This window comes from Thermobia domestica, chromosome 8, assembly GCF_964235325.1.
Source record: "Thermobia domestica chromosome 8, izTheDome1.hap1.1, whole genome shotgun sequence".
Lineage (NCBI taxonomy): Eukaryota > Metazoa > Arthropoda > Insecta > Zygentoma > Lepismatidae > Thermobia > Thermobia domestica.
In genome coordinates this window covers 258212851-258233520 of record NC_137461.1, presented here as the reverse complement: position 1 = coordinate 258233520, position 20670 = coordinate 258212851, and the positions used below count along the sequence as shown (strand labels likewise).

Below are 20670 nucleotides of genomic sequence, written 5' to 3'. Positions count from 1 at the left end.
AATGGAATAACAGGCATAATAAACTTATTTATCAAGATGATAACGCTCGACCACATGTCGCAAAACCGGTTAAAACCTATTTGGAAAATGTCGGATGGAAAGTGTTACTCCACCCGCGATATTCACCAGACACTGCTCCGTCTGACTACTACTTGATCGATTGCATGAATAACGATTTGATTGGACAGCGGTTCACTTCTTCAGAAAATATCGAAAAATGGATCTTTGATTAGATTGCGTCAAAAGATGAGGAATTCTTTCGACACGGAATCCGTAAATTGCCTGGAAGATGGGAGAAAGTAGTGGCTAGCGATGGACAATATTTTTGTTAACGTATTCATTTACTTTGTTTTTGAAATAAAGCTTCAATTTTTATTAAAAACCGCACGAATTAATTCCTAGACCAAATATATAAGTCATGAATGATTTCCAGAGTACTATTGCTACATTCTAAGTATGCAGCATTCCCTTTGCAAGGATGTAAAAATATCTGCTTCGTAGTCTCAGCTCCAGAAGTGACAGTAAATCTAAACCAAATTTTAAGCTTACGCTTTTCAAAACTGTTAGGTATTGTGTGAATAAGGTTCGGACAGAGATTGTTCGTGAATTTGGGAACAGTCATATGTGTTGTTAAGAGTAGCAGTATGGGCAAATAATAGTTGGTTAAAATTATAATTAGACTTACATGTGAATTATAGGTAGAAAAGGGTTTGGTGAATTGTAGTTGTGATTACCAGATATTGATGAAGAAAAAGTTGTAGATAAAAAATTAGAAGGATCGTCGAAGAAGAATAAGGTATCAATTGTTTATGTATCAATTTTGGTTGTATCGTAATAGTGCTGAAGGCACAGATTGTCAAGAGACGGATGTAATGGTTATGCATTTGAGTTGACATAGTTTATAAAGGTTTGCTTTAAAAGCGTTATTACTTCCTGGTGTTTTCAGTGATTAACAAAAACATTCCTCAGGATGATTTTTTAAAACTATACACCTGCGAATAATACGTAGATTGAATATAAAGTCCGTGCTAAGTGCTAAAACTGGAAAAGTTCGGTTTAATGTAAAAATGTGGCCTATGTGTCGGGGTATGTTTAGTACAAGGGGTCCAGAAGCACGTAAAAAACACAAAATTTACAGGAGAAATGAGTGATGCAAATACTTAGACGTAACATAACGTAATTAAATCTAACCTAACCTACCATAAACTAACTTAAGCTACCCTGAACTAACCTAAACTAACGTAATATTAATAGAAATAAGCGAAATTCTATCATTTTTTGGAAAATTATGCGGGACTCCTACACTAATATAACACAAACTAAACTAACCTAACGTAACCTAAACTAGCGTAACCTAACTTAAACTAACCAACCCTACCCTAAACTAACCGAATGTGAACAGAAATTACCAAAATTGTAACATTTTTTAGAGAAAAGAGCTGGACCCCTTCTGCTAAACATAGGCCTATGTGTCTAACACTACTCAGTGAAAAAGGGGTATCTAGTATTTACTGTGGAAGTAGTTCAAATAATCGCCAGAAGAATGCGCGTGGCTATATGTCCCACCAGTTCTGAAGTAACATATGGGTTTGTTACTCAACATTTTTATTTTGGTATTAGCACGGATTTTATAATCAGTCTACATATATACTTTACTGATGAGTAAAAATGGAAACTCCGGGTATGGTTTTATCGGAAACGGTCCTACTAGGATTCAAAAAAGTTACATTTATGTCCGCTCAGACGGAGTGCATTGCGTAAAACAAGCGGCTCATTGTAAAACTAGAGTTTAAGATCATCTCTGCCTGCACACATAATGTTGTGCTGTGGTACTCGTTAGAGGTGCATCATAGTGAATTGTCGCGGCAAATTGAAACGTTCTCCAAATTGGAAGTACTGGATCAGAATTGACTTATCGGACCAGAATCAGGGTGGTAGGAATTTCACAAAAGTAGGACAGAGGTCCACAGTGAGTGTCCATTGACTTTGACAGACTGACGTAGAACTGGACAAAAAAGCTGGTGAATAGCAGTGAAAAGTCGATAATGTGCTTCCCAGATAAGCGTGACAATGTCGTTAGACGGACGGCATGCCGAGCCAACAGTATTGATAGTACAGAGAAAGTTCTTATTTCGAAAATGGTCTATATCAACATCTGCGAACCAACGACATCTGCAAAGCATGTTCCGATACAGCTGGTCCCACATTTGAGGCATGTGCCGTATCTAATTCACAGTAGTGTGAATACGTTTGTAGGAAACTTGCAGATGGGACTGTTGTCCCGTACGCTACACACATTTCAGATAGTCCTAAAAACAAGAAATCTAGCAGAGGACGTCAGGCATAAAAGAATGCCACCATTTCCATTCATTTCCTGACAAATATGCGATCTTGGTAGGGCGTACGGCATATGAATATGAAAAATGAAATGAAATCTTTCAGTTTCACGTTCCACGACTATATCGTTTAGGCTAAGAGAGACGAACGACTAAAGCAAGTGAATGATAATGAAATAATTCTTGGAATGTGAATGTGGGAGGAAACGAGAGCAGCCCGAGAAAACACACTGACATGATGTTGTCCACCATAACATACCGCACCTGGGCACACGGACCACAATCTACCTTACAACATATCAACAAACGAACAAGAACTACAGAACAATTATAACTTATACTTTCAAATTTACATCACTGCATTGTCCAGCCACCTATGTGTACATCTTTCAAATAAAATCAAAATAATGTATCATTTTCCAGTCCGTTGTTTATATTATGTAATCTTATTTTTGATGTCCATTTTTAAGAATTATACTTACAAGTTAGACATATAATATGCAATCTCAGACCGCAATCAAACTGTGGTCAAATTTTATGCTATGGGCAGGAGTATCTGTGATAGCTAAAAAGTAAGTGCGCTACAAAATAGAAGGTCCACATTAGAAATGAAATGAAATCTTTTAAGTTTTAGGTCCCATGCTTATGCCAGTCAGGCTAAAGGAGAGGGTGATGACGAGAAACGAATGAAAGGGTGGAATGAAGAAAGTGGGAAGAAACGGTAGAATCCCGAAAAAAACCATGCACACGGTGTTTGTCCACCACAAAGCTCACTTGGCTCGAGCTGCACAGTAGAATCTTACCTAAATCCGAGGTGGTCTTAAACGTTTGACTGGTACTATATATATGTAGAGATTGATCTCGAAGATCATTGTGGGGCCGCGGTGACTCAGTGGTTTATATCATAGCCGATAGTGTTAAAATATTGGGATTACGTTTCTCTTGTGATTTACAATGTTCTTACAACTTAATATGGGATCAAATCGTTCAGCAGATTCGCTTATTAACTAAAGAACATAAGTATCGTTGATTGCCCCTACTGCAGAAAACTTTGTTACTGATTACATACATTTACTCCAAACTCTGGTATATCGCACATATACCCGTTACTAGAACCGTATGCAAAAAACCTGGATTCTTTATGTGTTTTTTCTCTATGGTCAAACATGTTCTTTAAGAATTAATACAAATAATCTATAGATCCTATCTTCCATGTTCTACGGGTGGATTAAATTTAGTGAATATTGGGGGGGGGGGAATCAGACACTGTATACGCGAACAACCTACCGATAGTATATGGACCTAACGACTCATACGTATCTGTGGTTCCACTTTTGGACAGAAAATATATTTCCGAATAATCCGCCTTTAATTCGTGTATAAAAAAATAATTTTCCAGATTGTGCACATATTCTTATTCAATACTGGGCTTACAGTGGTATTCAAGATAATCCCAATGATTTGTCTTCCAAACAACTCTATTCGCTGTTAATGAAACCAGTTTATGCGGGTACTAGTCCATTAGTGTCAAAAATGTCCGCAGTACAATTGGCCACGTATATGGAAAATCTGTAATCCAGAGTGTCTCGCAGCAAATGTTAGAAGTGCATGGTACTGCCTCATTTATGACTTATTGCCTACCAATGAGAAATTATTAGCTATCCATCGTGTAGTGCAAGTGGAGTGTTCTTTATGTGGTCAGCTTGATACTTAACTACAATGGGTCACGTCATGTATTTCCACATGACCAATTTGGGATGCCCTGTGTCGGATGATGGGACTTATTTGTCGGCAGCCACCATCCACTTTCTCTCCCTCCATCTTACGATTTCCAGACTATCTCTGGTACCCGCAGACCAAACTAAATGCGATTAATTGGTTAAATGGACATTATATATACTATATGTTACAATATCCTACCGAGTTGTCATATTTGGATTTTATTTGATACTTACAAACTCGGAGGTCGTATTTGTTTAATATAACTCCTCAAATAGAGACAACAAAGTTTGCAAACTTCTTAAGCATTTAGCTTGTCCAACAATAATGTAGTTATTATTATCTATTATTATTATTATTATTATTATTATTATTATTATTATTATTATTATTATTATTATTATTATTATTGTAGTGACTTACTTCTCTTATTTGTTGTGGCATACTAGTCAACAATCATGTGAAATAAAAAGTTTTAAAAAAAGAGCTTTCACCTATAGTACATGGGGTCCCTGGTTCGATTCCAGCTCGCGCCAAGTGAACTTTGTGGTGGACAAACACAATGTATGTAGGTTCTCTCGGAGTTCTCCCGTTTCCTCCCACTTTATTCATTCCACCATTGCATTCATTTCTCATCATCACCGTCTATTTTAGCTTAGCCGGCATTAGCGTGGGATGTAAAATTGACAGCTATCATTTCATTTTTTCGAAGATCATTGTATCTCATGTTACTTTCTCTCCACCTGTAAACAAAAAAAAAAAAAAAAGTTGCCAAATATTTTTGTCTTCAACTTGATGATTAGTACTCGCTTATCTAGAATTTATCTACCCAATTTCCTGAGGCAGAGATTAGGTTTCCATAGCATCATAAAAAATGGCTTAGATGAGCAACAGGCATGTATTTTTTCTTTTTCAAATAATGTTTGCCTCAGTGGTATAGGCTATTCTACTTCTTAAAAGAAAAGAAAATGCTCGAAAACTGAGTCGTAGTTATAACTAAATTGCTCGTCCAAAGAGAACGAAAAGGAAATTGCATGTCTGAATATATCTATAAAAGAAGTTACTTCAAGCTACGACCCATTATTTATCTCAACTTTTTAAGAGGTCATTCGTCTGCCATCCCGGAGATTACAAAACATTTCATGCAACTTGTTTTCTCCTTCAGATTTCCTTGAACCAATTAATTGATTTTTCAGATCTGTTTCAAAAAAAAGTTTTATGAGAAAGTTTGTATCTACAATTTCCTTAGGAGATAATGAAAACTAGTTTGCTAATATTCTTTCTAGAGGTTGAACTCAACACAAATATTTCATAAGTTTGAGACTAGGGATGGCTAATTCCGGAATTTTTGCTGTCTGGAGTCCGGAAAGTAAAATCGGAAAAATTCCGGAATTCGGAAAAAAATCCGGAATTTAGAAGATTCTGATTTCGGAAAAATTCGGAATTTTTCCGACCGGAATTTTCTAAATTTTGGATTTTTCCGAATTCCGGAATTTTCTAAATCCCGGATTTCTCCGAAATCCGATTTTTCCCGAATTCTGGATTTTTTTCGAAATCCGGAATGTGAAATTTCCGATTGCGGAAAATAAATTTTGCGGAATCTGGATCGTGACTACGAACTAACTAAACCAGTTTTTCTTGTCAGCAGTAAAAGTGTCAAATGACCATTAGGACCACTTGAGGACTACCAACGAGTCAAATGTTCGCATCGTTACAAAGGGTTATACAGTTCACTCTTTCGCCAGGAGGTGCAAGAAAATTGATCTACTCCCCCCGTAAATAAAGTCACCCAAAGGTCTTTATCTTTTCGAAAAGAAATCGTTTAGTTTATATAAAATCTTTCCCTTGTGATATACATGTACCGGATGGTCTTAAAAGTCCTTCACCAGTAGGTAAATTAGCAAAACGTGTTCACTGTGAGTTTCTCTTCTACAGCAATAATAATAGCTGTAACCACATTGCCATGCATTAATTGTTAAATATCCTGGATTAATGAAAAAGTGTCAAGAATACGGGTTGATTCAAAGAAATGAAATTTAGAGACTACCCATTTTGGGTGACGTGTGAAGGACGTTCATGTGGATGTGTGAATTTTTATTTGCTCGCAGAACGCGTCATTCACCAACAGTTATCCTTTGAGTGTACCACGATTCGTAGTTTGAAGGAAATTTCCTTAATCTAGGGAAATTTCGTAGGAAAATTTAGCAAGAAGGAAAAAAAGGGATTTTTCGATAAAACATGAAAATCCAGTAAAATTCTCACGCTGACTGACTGACGAATATAAATGCTTAATTTTTTTGTGCTTCAGAAATAAACCAATACAATAGCAATAGAGAGAGAGAGAGAGAGTGTGTGTGTGTGTGTGTATGTGTGTGTGCCTGTGTGTCTGTCTGTCTGTTCAAAGTAGCATAACTTGTGCCCATTGTTAATTGGGTGTGTTTCTGTGTGTGTGTGTGTGTTTTTTTTTTGTAAAAAAAATACAGAGAGAAGAAAAATAGAAACCGAAAGCAAATAATCAAAAGAAAAATTGTTTGCACTTCCTTTAATAAAGTTAATTTAATCTTAACACACAACTTCTGTCATAGGAATTAACACTCAATAAACTAGGGAATATTTGATAAGAAAAGGGACAATTTCAGTCGAGGGAAATTTTCTTAACGAAACCTACGAACACTGGAAGTGTACACGTGTAGAGAGTGTTGGTTGAATTTAGAATTTGAGGCAAGTGACAGAACGACCTGATCAGCGCATAGGCATCACATTTTGGCAAAATCTTATCGATACACAAGTAAAGAAGACTTACGAGACCGAACAAGCATCTGGGGACGATGCTACGAGTATCTCACAGCTGAAAGATTTGCACAACAGATTTATACTGTGCCGGTGCTGTGACATCAGTTGTAGCTCAGAATAATCTCTAAAATATTCATCATATGAATGCAACAATTGGGGATGAAACTGATGCACAACACGAAATTATGGTTGAATTTAAATAATATTCAAATATTTCTATTTTGAAAATGACTAGTTGTGGGAAAGGTAAAAGAAAGAGAAAGGTTTTAACTAAGAAATAAAGGAATTAGCATTAGCCTGATATTCCGATTAGGCTGGCGTCGTCCTGGTTATCTGGAACGATGAATAACTTTCTCTGGAGGAATCCTGCAAATACTGGAATCAATCAACATCTGGATCTCTATCCTCTTGATCTGCTAGGGGTATCGAGTTCTCTCTTCATAATGCGCCTTTTACGATGTACTTCTTCACCTTCTTCCCACTACTCAGATCCAAAACTCAAATGTGTCTGCGGCGATAAACCAACAGAATGGTATTTTGAAGACATGGAGTCGGTCGTCCTCCAATGATGCCATGTGCTTCTCACCACGATCCTGCACCTGTCCAAACCGAGTGACGAATACCCCTTGTCGATATATCCTCCGTGGTTTTGTTTGGCTGTAAAGTCCTGAGTCTGGCATTCAGAGAACGGTGAAATATCAAGCTATGCGGAAAATCAAGAAGGAAGCTAGTCGTGTTTATTAACAATTTCAAAAACGAGAATTAACAAATACATGATTACAGAAGCTGTCTGGAAATATACAACATTAATAAAAGTTTTTTTTATTCAGTTGGATTTTAAAGAGTTCATGATACTGCCAAAGATAATCGTAAAAATAATGAAATAGAATTTAACAAATTAAATCAATAGTTTACAGTCATCTCACAGTCACATCACTATTGCTACACAGATACTTCACAATACTTTCTTAGCCAAACACGGAATTCTCATAGTGTCCCATGTACCACGGACTTCTTTTGATATTTAACAGATGACATCTCTCGGCGATCACAACGCCCGGGGAATTGGGGAGGAAGAAAGGATTGGGGAAGGAAGGAAGCGACTTGGGACTATTATATTAGGTACTATCTCGGCATTTGCCTGGTTTGAAGGAGGAAAACTTCAGTCAGAATGACTGGTCTGAAAAAGTTGTTATATTTTTTCGACTGTGTTCTCATCGGGGATCAAACCAAAGACGAGAGCGTTAGCGTCTATGCTACGTACAATGACCCACAGTTAAAATTTCGGGTTGAAGCTCTTCAAGAGATGTCAATAGCGATAGAACCAAAATATGATTTTGTGAGAAATGCCTCAGACTTTTCCTATAACTTTTATTTGAGTGTCATAGAAAGTTGCTAGCTACTTAGGAATAAGGAGGTATATTATGCTCATTATACTTTCTATCCCGCTGAAATGCAAACTCAGACAATTGCGCGAAGTTTATACTTCACTCTTTTCACGATTCACAAGTAATAATCTGAATAAAATAGTTTATTACAGCTTCTTCTTCGTTTTTATAGACGTTTGACAATTGTAGCTTGAAATTAGTTCAGAATAATTGTAGATTGAAATTACAGAATGTCCATTTCACTAATAAAGTTGTGTGTTCTTTTCCACAGAGCGTGTTCTGTACCCACGGAGCCATCTACATTCCGTACAGAAGAATCCAGTTGTTGGCGGAACACCAATAACAGAGGAACAAGCTGTGGCAAGTATACACTGAAAGATTGTAGTGTTTTATTATTTTTTTTTTACATGATCAAGGGCGCCGATCCTGGAGGACCCCAATACTCATTTGTGCCCCATGTACTTTTATGAATACGTATTTTTATACGCGTATGTATTTTATTGTTATATGTATTTTATTAATATACAATATTTGGCATAATTTGAATTCAACTTGTCATAAAATCCTCATACATGTCTTCTTAGACCCTTGTCTGCTACCAAAGCGAATAACGCCAAAGCGAGGCAAAGCGAATAACGCAATTTACAGTCAACTGAAAACTGAGGACAGGAAATGTTTGCTCCAGTTTATGACGTCACTAGTGAAATAAGAGAAGGATATTACTATTTTGTGTGTACGTGTTGTTGTTTAGACGAGAGAGGAGAAAAAAAGAAAATATGCATTTTACTAAAAAAATTCAAGAGGTAAGGATTTTGAAATCTTTTCTTACTATTCCGCAGAATGTTTGCGAACACACTATGCATGGACAGGGTGGGATCTTACCTTTGTTATCATGTTTGAGAATTATCGTAAATACGTCGTCCATATGCTGTAGACAGTCTTTTGTCTCATGTGGTAGTGTGGGGCAAAGAGAATAATTTTAGAAGAGGCACAGCGAATAGCGATTCACTTTGCCCCAAGCATAATGCAGTACTGTTTTAGAACATCTGTTCGGCACTAAATGTGGTATTGACGGTACGTATACGTTGCAACACAGCTAATTTGAATATTGAAATTCATATTGAATTTGTTCCGTTAACACTCGCCGAACAAAAACATAGCAGTAGTAATGGTAGTAGTGGTGGTAGTTGTAGTAGAGTAACATCAGTAGTTGTTGTAGTAGTAAGTTGGCTTAGGATAGGAGTTCAGTTAAATAATCGCAGCGGCTATTAACGCAACTTATCCTATATTAAACTATGTAATTCTATACCACTGTTAAGAAACTATTAGTTTGATTTTACATCTTTTAAAATGATTTTAATAAACTTCAGTTCTTTGTTTGTTTCTTCGTTTCTCTACTTTTTGCCTCGAATCAATTTACGTAAAATGATCCATACATGTTCAGTACTAATGTCTACACTGGCGTACGGTGAAATTTTGTTCGGGGAGGGGGGAAGCTTGAGGTCTCTACGTGCAGAGAAACTAACGAGTACCCCTATCAAGGAATGTTTAAAACAGAAGAGTGCGAAGAAGTATAGCAAGTCTACTATGTCTACCGAACCAAGTACTGGTGCAACTTCCGTAAAGGAAGTACCAGAGAAAAGAAGGAAATATACCATTCAAGGTTCTCCTGCAAGAAGAAATGTTTTGCTGCGGCTATAGCTCTCCCAATTACATCTGGAAGGAGACGGTAGTTACCAATACAAGTTGTGTCATGAATATTATTCAGATCCACTTAATGAAGACTGGATTCAGTGTTCTATTTGTCTGTCATGGTTTCACGAAAATTGTACCGATTATTATAATGGACAAGACATTTACATTTGTGATCTGTGTAAACCAAGCGTGTGATGTGATATTATTTTCAGCCTTAAGCCTTATTAGTATTTCTTTTAATCTGTTTGCTACTACGTAGATTGTACTCATTAGGGTTACTATAGATTGAAAGAAACTAGATACTAGATGCCTACTTGATAAGAAAAAATCTTCTATGGACTTGAGCTTTTTAAACATATTTAGGGATCATGTGTATGCAAGCTTTGTCTAGACTTAATTCTATATTTAAATGTGTTAGGCTAATACTCACAAAATATTAAACATTTTGATCTTCTGGTAGGTAAAGCAGTTCATTTAGGTGTCATTCTTTTATTATCTTTGACTGTGTACACATATATTGTTCTATACAATTTCTATTTTTCATATCTGTATTAAACCCTGACTTTTAATGTATGAGTTTTTGCTTATTCACTTTGCCCCACTGTCATGATCCGCTTTGCCCTACCAGTGGGACAAAGTGAATAAATTGCAATAGTTCAGTAATTAAGCAATATCAATTTATGTACATGCAATCCTTGTTACTATTGTATTGTTATTTGAAAGTTTAATAATCATAAAATATTTCCTCAAGACTTTGGTTTCCTAGTCTTAATTTTAGTTGCCATTTGAGGCCCTTGAAGTTAAGTGATCCGCTTTGCCCTCCTTTGCTATATACATTTCAATACCCCCCCCCAAGTTACAGTGAAATCGACCCCTCGTACATGGTACATCAATTTTTCAAATTCAGTTAGAGAATATATAATTTCCATACTTTGATATTAGTATTAATAATATCATTCATATGCAAGTTTTGTTGTTTTGAATTGAAGAGGGTATCGGAACGGATTTTGTCCGCTGATTCCGAAAATGACACTTCAGGTTATTTCACAAATCACGAAAATGTGAAAATTGAAAAAAAATGTATCTTTTAGAATGATTTTGATATATGGGAACGTTTGTAACATGTTCAATATCACTCTACATGAACGGAATGATTGTGTAAGGACACAAATACATAATCCAAAGCATACATACCTAACTTGAAAATTCTCCTTTTTGGATTTTCTTCGCTGTTCTTCTGTCTCTTTCTAACATCCAACAGTAGTCGGCCATCATATGGACGGTCCACCTTCCCTAACATCTCATTTCCATCACTTTAATGTCGTGGTGGAAACACTCACCATGTTCCTCCGTAAAATCACCAACATTATCAGAAAAGTAATTAGATGACCATGACGAAAGTGCACTTTCACGTTCAGGCTGCAGCCAAGCAATTTATAAGATTCCAACATCTCGTCGACTAAAACGCTGTAATTTACAACCTTCCTGTTCTCCAAAAAGTTTTGTACAGCCATCAGCAAAAGTATCTCCCGCTCTAAGTGTTCTAATTTCATTACTTGGGATCAAGATATTTTGCAGTTTGTAAAACACCTGGGCAGAAGCAACCCAACTTACACGTGACTTTTCACGGCACTGACAGCAATTGGTAGCACTGAGTCAGGTCTTTATGAAAGTAAATTTCTTAGTAGATGACATACAAAACATTTCTCTACTCTGAGATAAATCTCTCTGATTCAGAGCGTGTTTTCCAATGAACACCATATATTAATCTCAATATTGCCGTGTATGTTATGTACTATTTTATTATATACTGTATGTTCAAAGAAATAAAAACGCTGACCACGCATGAATCAGAAAATGCTTAAAAGTAAGTGAAAATATCAAATCTAGAACAACTGCAGGAAATGAGTTTGTAAGTTATCGTTTCTATTGGCAGAACTTCTTCAGTTCTCCTATTTCCAACATCTTTTTCTTTCTGAAGAGATCTTACTTGTCACACTGAGTATGCATTGAAATTGAAATTGAAACATTTGAAAAAGATTCAACCTGGCGGGGATTTGAACCTAGGTCTACCGCATACAAGTTCAATGCGCTAACTACTTACCTGTCTATTTTATTGTTCATGTGCCTGTCTTTGTACAAAAGGTTTACAAGAAACGAACTTACTCCGGGATTAGTACAATACAATAGTTGGTACATACAAGGAAAAGGAACTCCGAGATTTACAACAATATTCGCCAAAATATATAAAAAAGAAAAGATAAACATACACCAATGGTAGATGATCTTTTTTATGACTAGAAAGAAGGATCTTACTGTAACTTCTGAAAACCGACTAAAACACTGCCAAACACTGCCTGTCCAACTCGGGGGGAAAGAGCTTTCGGCGAGCACGTTTTGAAAAATCCAAGTAGGTGCGAGCATGCAGCAAAGGCACGTGGCGATGAATATAGACAATTGTACACGTCACAAGAAAAATCGGAGCTTGGTGTTTAGTCTGTGTGAAATAACGGAAACCCGGAAACAATAAATATGACACTGTGAACTGGTGTGGAGGTCGCCAACAAATGAGTCCTACGAAGGACGTGAGACAGTTCCTGATTGCTGGAGCATCCACACACTGATCGTACCGAGGGCCAGTATATCGTCTTTGTCGCACCGAGAACGCAGTGGTCAGGAACAATATTCAGCTCAAATAAACGAGAGCGCGTAGGTATCAACTAATGAACTACTTGAAACCATTCAACCTGTATATATGAATGTAATACCGGGACGGAAATACTAGCCCATGCCTGGGACCACATAGTCAGGATATCGGTGAGAAGTTTGGAGAATAATCTGATAGTAAGTCAACGAGAGAAGGAAATTATACAAGAAACGCGAAGTGTGTCCCGTAAGACAGAGAATCACACCGGCGTATGTACAATAATGTATTAATGAAGTAATGTAAATCGAGCAAAAATCAGCAAAGTTAATAAACGGGGGCTCACAGGGAATTCATAACTTGGCCAGAAACACCGTATCCATTGGTGTGTAAAGCATTCATTAGTAGCAACGGCAGCATAGAAATCGAGCATAAGCAGAGTTTGATATTTCACTCCGAGATGGACGAGACCCAACCCTCCCTGCGAACGGGAAAGATATGGTCCTGTACGTGGTAAGCGAAAATAGAAGCCACGCCAAATATTCCATAAGAATAAGGAGTCCAACTGTTTAGCAAACAATTCCGGTAATGGGAAAAATCGATCCCAGTTCCACAGTTTGAGTGCAATATAAATATTGATGAAGTCGATACGATTAATTAAATGAAGGCGATGGAAACACTGGAAAAACAAAAGCTGGCGAATCCGTACCAACAATGGGGACCAATCTTTTCGAAAAAGAGAGTAGGTTGTGACGTAAACGGAATACCTAGGATCTGCAACGATGTGACGTGGTTTACAAACGGCACCCCAGGCTCGTTAGTAGATAAATTAAAACCTTTAACTGTAATAGGTTAGTTTTCTGTACATTATACTCTAACCAGGAGCAAAGTGCGAAATGTTGCAACACTGCAAAAACCCGAGCAATAAGAACAGGATCCACGTCGGTGATTGTGACGTCGCTCGCATACCCAAATATATTTTGACTCAAGAAACAAGAGTCCAGGGGGGTGCAGGGTGGCCAACGTTCTGAGTAAAGGATCTAATGCGAGTGCAAAAAGGTGTCGTTGCCAAATTACAGCCTTCACGTAGTCTGCTGCGCATAATAAGAGGGGACATGTGTCCGTTAATCTGGATGCGGAAATTGGCCGTAGTATATAAGTTATTAATGACCGTGCGGAAGGCTAAAGGAAACCTCCAGGCTTCAAGTACCGGTGTCTGCAACAAAACACCATGATCTAAACTCGTTCGCTTTTACTAAATCTATAGCTAATGCACCTGTGGGCACCTCCCGAAAATGAAAATAAGAAAATATAACGCGCAAAGAGCAAAGTGTATATGAAAGTTTATGCGTAGCATGGAGTGCCACCTGATAGGGAATAACATACTGACGGATGATTGGTCGAAGTCAGACTGTAAGCACTTTCGTGAACAACTCAAGATCGACGGACAATAAAGAAATAGGTCTATAGTGCTGAACATAATGCGCTGCGCGGAATTTCGGAATGAGAACTAAGATAGCTGTATTACGACCCACTGCTTCGTCTGTTAAAGCATTGAATAAGGCGGTAAGAGATAAACTGAGGTGAAACCAATACTGTTTATAAAACTGGATACTTAATCCATTTTCTCCGGGGGCACTGCGACTCTGTCCAACTGAGGACCAAGAAAATTTCCTCCTCAGTAATAGGATTGATCAATGTCTGACACTCGTTATCCGTGAGATGGTGAGATAACGTGCACAGAAACTCCGGAGCATGGGTGTTGTCTATGGGACGTGCATTTGCAAATTCTGTATAGTAGCGCGTGAACTCTCGTAATATCTGCGTAAAATTAGTAGTGGTTGTACCATCTCTTAGAATGATAGAGTGGATGGCAGTATAAACCCGTTGTCGCAAAATCACATCAACATGATAAATAGTTATAGTCCCCTCCGGAAAACGATTATAAAAGTCTTCCGACAAATACGCACTGATCGAAGTATGGGAGTGAATCGTTTTCAATCGGTGTTTGATGCCGTTAATGCGAGCCAGGTTATCTAAAGAGGCGGAGCATTCCAAAATGCGCAGAGAACTTGGTATTAAAATGCATGTAAATGGTGGTCGTCTTCCTTCGCGACCCGCTCTTGCCATTGAAAGAAATTGTGTAATTTAGGCTTACATAATAAATTCCACAGGGAATCACAGAGGGGTAGTATCGCTGCATGCTGTACCAATAAGGTGATTGACGCCAGAATTACCCCACAACCTGCGTGCGAGACATAATTTCAGTATCAATCTTCCAATAGGAAGGACCGCAAGCTGGCGGTAGCAAGAAAGGCATGTTGAAAGCTACTTCGATGGCGGCATGATCAGAGAGCGCGACTGGGTTTTATTTTGTTGTATCACCGTAGCGCATAAGCTCTATGAAATGTATGTTCGGTTGATTCGACTCTTAGTCGTAGAAGTGCAGTGAGTGAAAACATGCCTGGAATTTGACACAAATCAAGCGGCTATTAACTTGAGGACGTGAATAATCTCCGACAAAGTAGGACAAGGCGTGGTAGGCGTCAGAGAATTCGGTGATCTACAATAGCATTGAAATCACCGGCAATTATACAATGAGGAATCCCCGGAGGAAGTAAGTAGGAATGGTAGTTGCATAAAACTCATTCCTCTCTTTTTCACGTAGAAACCCAGAATGACCATATAATGCTATAATGCCAATAGTCTGAATATAACAACGTACAGCCCTTCCTTCAGGTGCTAACACAACACGATCATAGCTGAGACTCTTTCGTACCAAAATGCGACCTCACTGTCTTGATCACGGTTAATAATAGCTTGATAATCTATAAGAAACTCCAAAGATGTAAAGAGAGAACTTATTTTTGTAGAAAGCAAACATCTGGTCGACGGCTTTCGATAAACTGTTTTAGAAGGGCCTAAATTATGGTCGGAATTAATACGGTGAATATTGAGAGATATTAACTTAAAGGAATTTACTATTAACATTTTAAAATAAAAATAAACAAAAATAAAAGGAAAATACTTACAAAGGTAAAAGAGACTCTTTGCCATGAACACTGTAGTAAATTTACGTATTTTGAAAGTAATATAACACAAACTGTGAGAACTCTTCTTTCCGAACATAAAAACAAACATTGCCAGATACAACCCAGATACAACAACATAACACAAAATGTTGACGAAACCCTGGTAAGAAGATGTCAAGGTCAATACCGAAGATTAAACACACCACGTCTCAAGGAAGTTCTGATTTAGATATTGCCCGATGTTGTGAACATAATTCGCGTATGTTTCCTTGATCTGCTCCGCGGGTTAACCTCAAGGATGCACTGTTCTTTCTTTTTCCTAGAAAGAGGAAGTTCGGAAAGTTCGAGTGTCTTTCCGTCTTTTTTGCTAGGAAGAAAAATCAGATTGCAGAGAAGTAATGGTGTGTTCAGCTGGAGACGGAGCATTATTGTCTTGTACTCCAGGCGAAGAACCAGGCAATACTGTTAACATTTCCTGCGCCAATGGACGAGAAGAATCAAGATCCATGGCATCCACACTTGTATCCTGTAAAGGAGGGTTTGCCGGGTTCGTGATCTCCTTTAACTAGCGCATTATCTGTTATGGATTAATTTATTGTGGGGGTCGCACTAATACAGGACACTCATTATTATCAGTTAAAGAAGACACTCTGAGGAGCACTGATGAACTTTGGGGGGCAGGGGCAGTGACAGACAGCGAAAACTATCCTGAAGAGAGAAAGGAGTGATGCACTTTGCCAATTTCCGTCATGTGTAGAGGCGTCTGGTCAATGGTGGCTGTAGCTGGTTTTGCGTTCTTCAGTAGACAGGTGGCAATCGTGTGAAAATTTGATTGACATCGAAAACAAGGAATAGGCTGCCTTTCATAAGTCACACTAACTTTACAGCCTTGATTCATGATACGAGAAGGTATATAATTATGTATTTCCATGTAAACAATACGTACGCCACTGTCTATGCCAGGGGGAAAGGGGCACTCCGTAGTTCTGTTTCCACATTGCACACTTTACCGTAAGTTTTAAAATACTCTTTTAGTACTGATAACGGTCGTTCAAGAAAAAAGTCATATATACGAACCAACCGAATCGGGTCATCAGATGCTACGATCCGGACTGTGCTGGTTTACCCAGTCACGCAGCTGAATTCTAGAGCCGAAGGAGCTGTTGCGACAAAATGTTCATAGCATTGTAAATCTTTAAATTTAATATATATGCTATATGATTCCGCATGTAACTGGAACGCATAAATGTTTTCAAATGTACGAGTAAACTTATTTTCCAACCACTGATATACTTGGTTACCATTAGTTTGACGCTTCTATATCTTCGGTCAAATCTGAATTCAAAATACAGGTCCTTCTTATATTCCATAGTAGAACAAACTATCAAACTGTACACAAAGGTACGATGCACCAAGCATATAAAAAACTAAACTTGGGAAAGAAGCACAAATCTTTCCAAAGAATATATGAGTAGCGATATCAGGTACTTGAACGGGACCAACATTACTCATGATGTGAACAGCTCGAGAACACGAGCTCAACCTCGTCACTTCAGCTTTCACGCAAACTAATAGCTAGTTAAATTCGTTTCATGTAAGACATACACAAGATACTAATGCTCGTATAATGAGATGTTACTTATGTGAGTGTCACAATGACTCACTCGAGATTTCCTTGTTTAACTCAAAAACAAGTTATATAGACCTTCCTCAATGAGGAAAATATCACGAAACTTTCTTCAAGTTGAGGCTACGTCATCGTTTCAGCAATGATCCCGGTTTACATTACTATTCTTGCTCACCTTAACTTCTAATTTTCAAAGAGAAGACGATAGATATTATTTTTACATTCTTTGAATTCTATCAACACGTCTAGAAATAGAAAGTTCTATGTTTATCTTCCATAACTACTAGCTTATTTTGTGCGAGCGGTCCCGGGTACGATTCCCGGTGAGGGTACTCGATCGAAAAAGTGTAAAACGCTTTTTCAGGCCAGCCACCCTCAATGAGGTTTTCCTGGGTTTTTCTCATTCACACAGGCAAATGCCGGGGTGGTACCTAACTTATAGGACCCAAGCCACTTCCTTCCTTCCCTCCCCCGATTGTGTGCTCGCCGAGGGACGTCATCCCTCAAAACGTGAAGGGCTAAATGGCCTTAGATGCTGAAAGCCCAGAAATCTAAATCCTAAATCCCTAAATTCGTACTAGTTTATTTTATCTTCGTATGACGAATTTTTTCAAAGTGTAAACGCAGGAAACACCTATTGCAGGGACCCGGATTCGAATCTCGTCGTGGCAATTATTATTTTTCTTTATTAGAAGGTATTGTTTACGAAATTGATATTGTAATTCTGGTATTCCTTTATTATTATTATTATTACGACAAAAGAAGGAAAGAAAAAGTCACATTGTCGAAGCTATTCATAGGAACATATGTCAGATATTTCTTAATTCATACATGAACGCAATATTGTTGAGTGTGTGAATTTACAGATAAAATTATCATTTTATGACAACAAGAAATAGAGAATAAATATTTTCTGGCTGATAATAGTAATACATTTTGTTTTGCCCTTCTTCAAGGTAGAAAGGTGAGGTGACATTTTAAATAGGATCATTTTCGTGACTAGAGTTTTATGTTCGATTACTATTTGCAATTTGTGCACAGGTAAGAACAATTTCAGAATTCCTGGGAAGCAACAACACATTCTTGATTAGTCACATCTTTGGCCCATACTAAAAGTAAGCCTTGCCCATACTAATATACCCTATGGATTCATCATTTATTGGCTAAACATATTACGTTGCCAGGCAATACGAATCAAGGTTGATACGGATGACGTAATTTTGTGTTGTTTGCGTTTCACCTGTGAAAGAAGTTCTCAACTATGATACCCAGAGAAATTGAATATTTTTCATGTTAGTACATATCAGAAATATTGCAAATGGTAAAAACTTCCTTAATTACCTCAGCGGAAATCAAACCCGCGACCCCAACTTGTGAAACTAACGCTTAAGCCACTACTCCAACCAATTACTGTTCTAGAAGGAGGAAAAACTGGATATGCAGTAAATTCAGTAAATTGCGCACTTGCGTTTCCAATGTGATAATGATGAAACTTTCTGATTTGTCATGATACAGTAAAATAGTAGAGTTATGTAGAAAGAATAGTCCGAAGAATTCAGCTTTAAATTGAAAACAAAAAGACATACAAACACTGAAGGACATGAAGGAGAAATTGAACTTTAGAGGGCTTCGAAACATTGACAAGAAATGTGCCGTGCCATGAAGGGATTGAGCGGGGAACGGTCCCAGGTGCCGGAGTAAGGGAGCGCAAAATTCAGGAGAAAAAAAGAGAAAAGAAAAGAAGGAAAAAGTAATTAAAGTACTCAAAGTCAAGATAAAGGAGGGTTTATTTTTGCAAATTTTCTTACGGCAACCATGGTGGTACTTCGCTTCTTTTCTACTTGACCTCACTCATATGTACTGGGCTGCCGTCGTATGCTCTCTACCTGGGCCCTGATTTCCCACGTCACGGCACTGAACTAGAATCTGATATTTTTAGGCATTGGATTATTTTTTAAAGTTAACTAATGTAGCGAATTTTTCTCAGTACCTTATGTTTCCTGTTTTTAAGCGTTTTACTTAATTTTACTCGTTTCACCCACTTCTACAGTTTTACAGTAACACTTTCAGAACAGGGACAAAAATATAGACACATTGAGGACAGTAAAAATCACAACAATCTTGCGTTCTTCCCATTCCTGAAATAAAACTAAAATAGGGTGAAAATGCTATTTTTGGTCTTCCATCTTCTATGTGTTGTCAAATCTGTAAAACCAACCCAAACAAAGAGCAATATTAATACACAAGATGCACAACCACTTAGCTATTCATGACATAACTATTGCACGGATCCGAATAACTAGTGTATCAAGAAATCATCATTTGTCATTTTTTTTACCAAAATACTCATGACTTTTCCGATAGCCTGATACTTTAAATGTTAAAAGTTCATTGGTCTCGTTACTTATTCACTGACTTTCTTATGATCATCTAAATCTACTTCCCGTAGATATAGAAACGTAAAACGTAGTATTCAGTCTTGGTGTAGCGTGCAAGTAAACAAATTAAAAGTGACATGATGATATTTCCCTCCCCTTACAATGGAGTGTGATGATTCTTCAACAAAAGTATTTGAAATCCAATCAGGAACTTAATAAAATATAAAATAAGTAGCCAAGTCTCGACTTTGTAATAATAATAATAATAATAATAATAATAATAATAATAATAATAATAATAATAATAATAATAATAATAATAATAATAATAATAATAATAATAAAGGAATAACAGATTTAAAATACCAATTACGTAAACAATACTTTCCAATAAAGAAAAATAATAATTGCCACAACGGGATTCAAACCCGGCTCGGTGTAATGGGAGTTTTCCGCTTTCACATTTTCCCACAAATTTCCCATACGAAAATAAGGAAATGAACTAGTAGTTATGTCAGATAAACATAGCACTTCCTATTTCTACACGTGTTGATAGAATTCAAAGAATGCGAGAATAATTTTTACCGTCTTTTCTTCTTTGGAAATTAGAAGTTAAGGTAAAGAAGAATTGTAATGTAAACCGGAACTATCGTTGAAAACGATAACGTAGCATCAACTTCAAGAATGTTTCGAGATATTTTTCTCATTGAGGACGTCTATATAACTTATTTTTGAGTGAAACAAGGAAATCTCGAGTAAGTCCTTATGACACTCACATAAGCAATGCTTCCTTCTACAAGCATTAGTATCTTGTGTACAGTCTCGAATGAAATGGTTTTAACTAGCTAATAGTTTCTGCGAAAAATGAAGTGGCGCGGTGTGTAACTGTTTAGCGCATTGATATTCTATTCGGCGGACCCGGTTCAAATCCCTCCACCCTCACCCTTTTTTCAAGTATTTCAATTTCTGTGCATACTCAGTGTAACAAGCAAGATCTTCTCCCCAGAAAGAAAAATGTGTTGGTAAGAGGAAAATTGGAGAAGTTCTGTTAATGGAGA

General features: G+C 37.3%; 1 protein-coding gene across 1 annotated transcript in view; it reads left to right on the top strand.

Moving 5' to 3' along the window:
- The window catches only part of LOC145692559 (inactive ubiquitin carboxyl-terminal hydrolase MINDY-4B-like), a 392682-nt gene that overhangs the window by 283674 nt on the left and 88338 nt on the right, over positions 1-20670 (top strand). The window contains exon 4 of the mRNA XM_081767869.1: positions 8508-8596. Coding sequence (XP_081623995.1) covers positions 8508-8596 — 89 coding nt within the window. The remainder of the gene's footprint in view (positions 1-8507; positions 8597-20670) is intronic.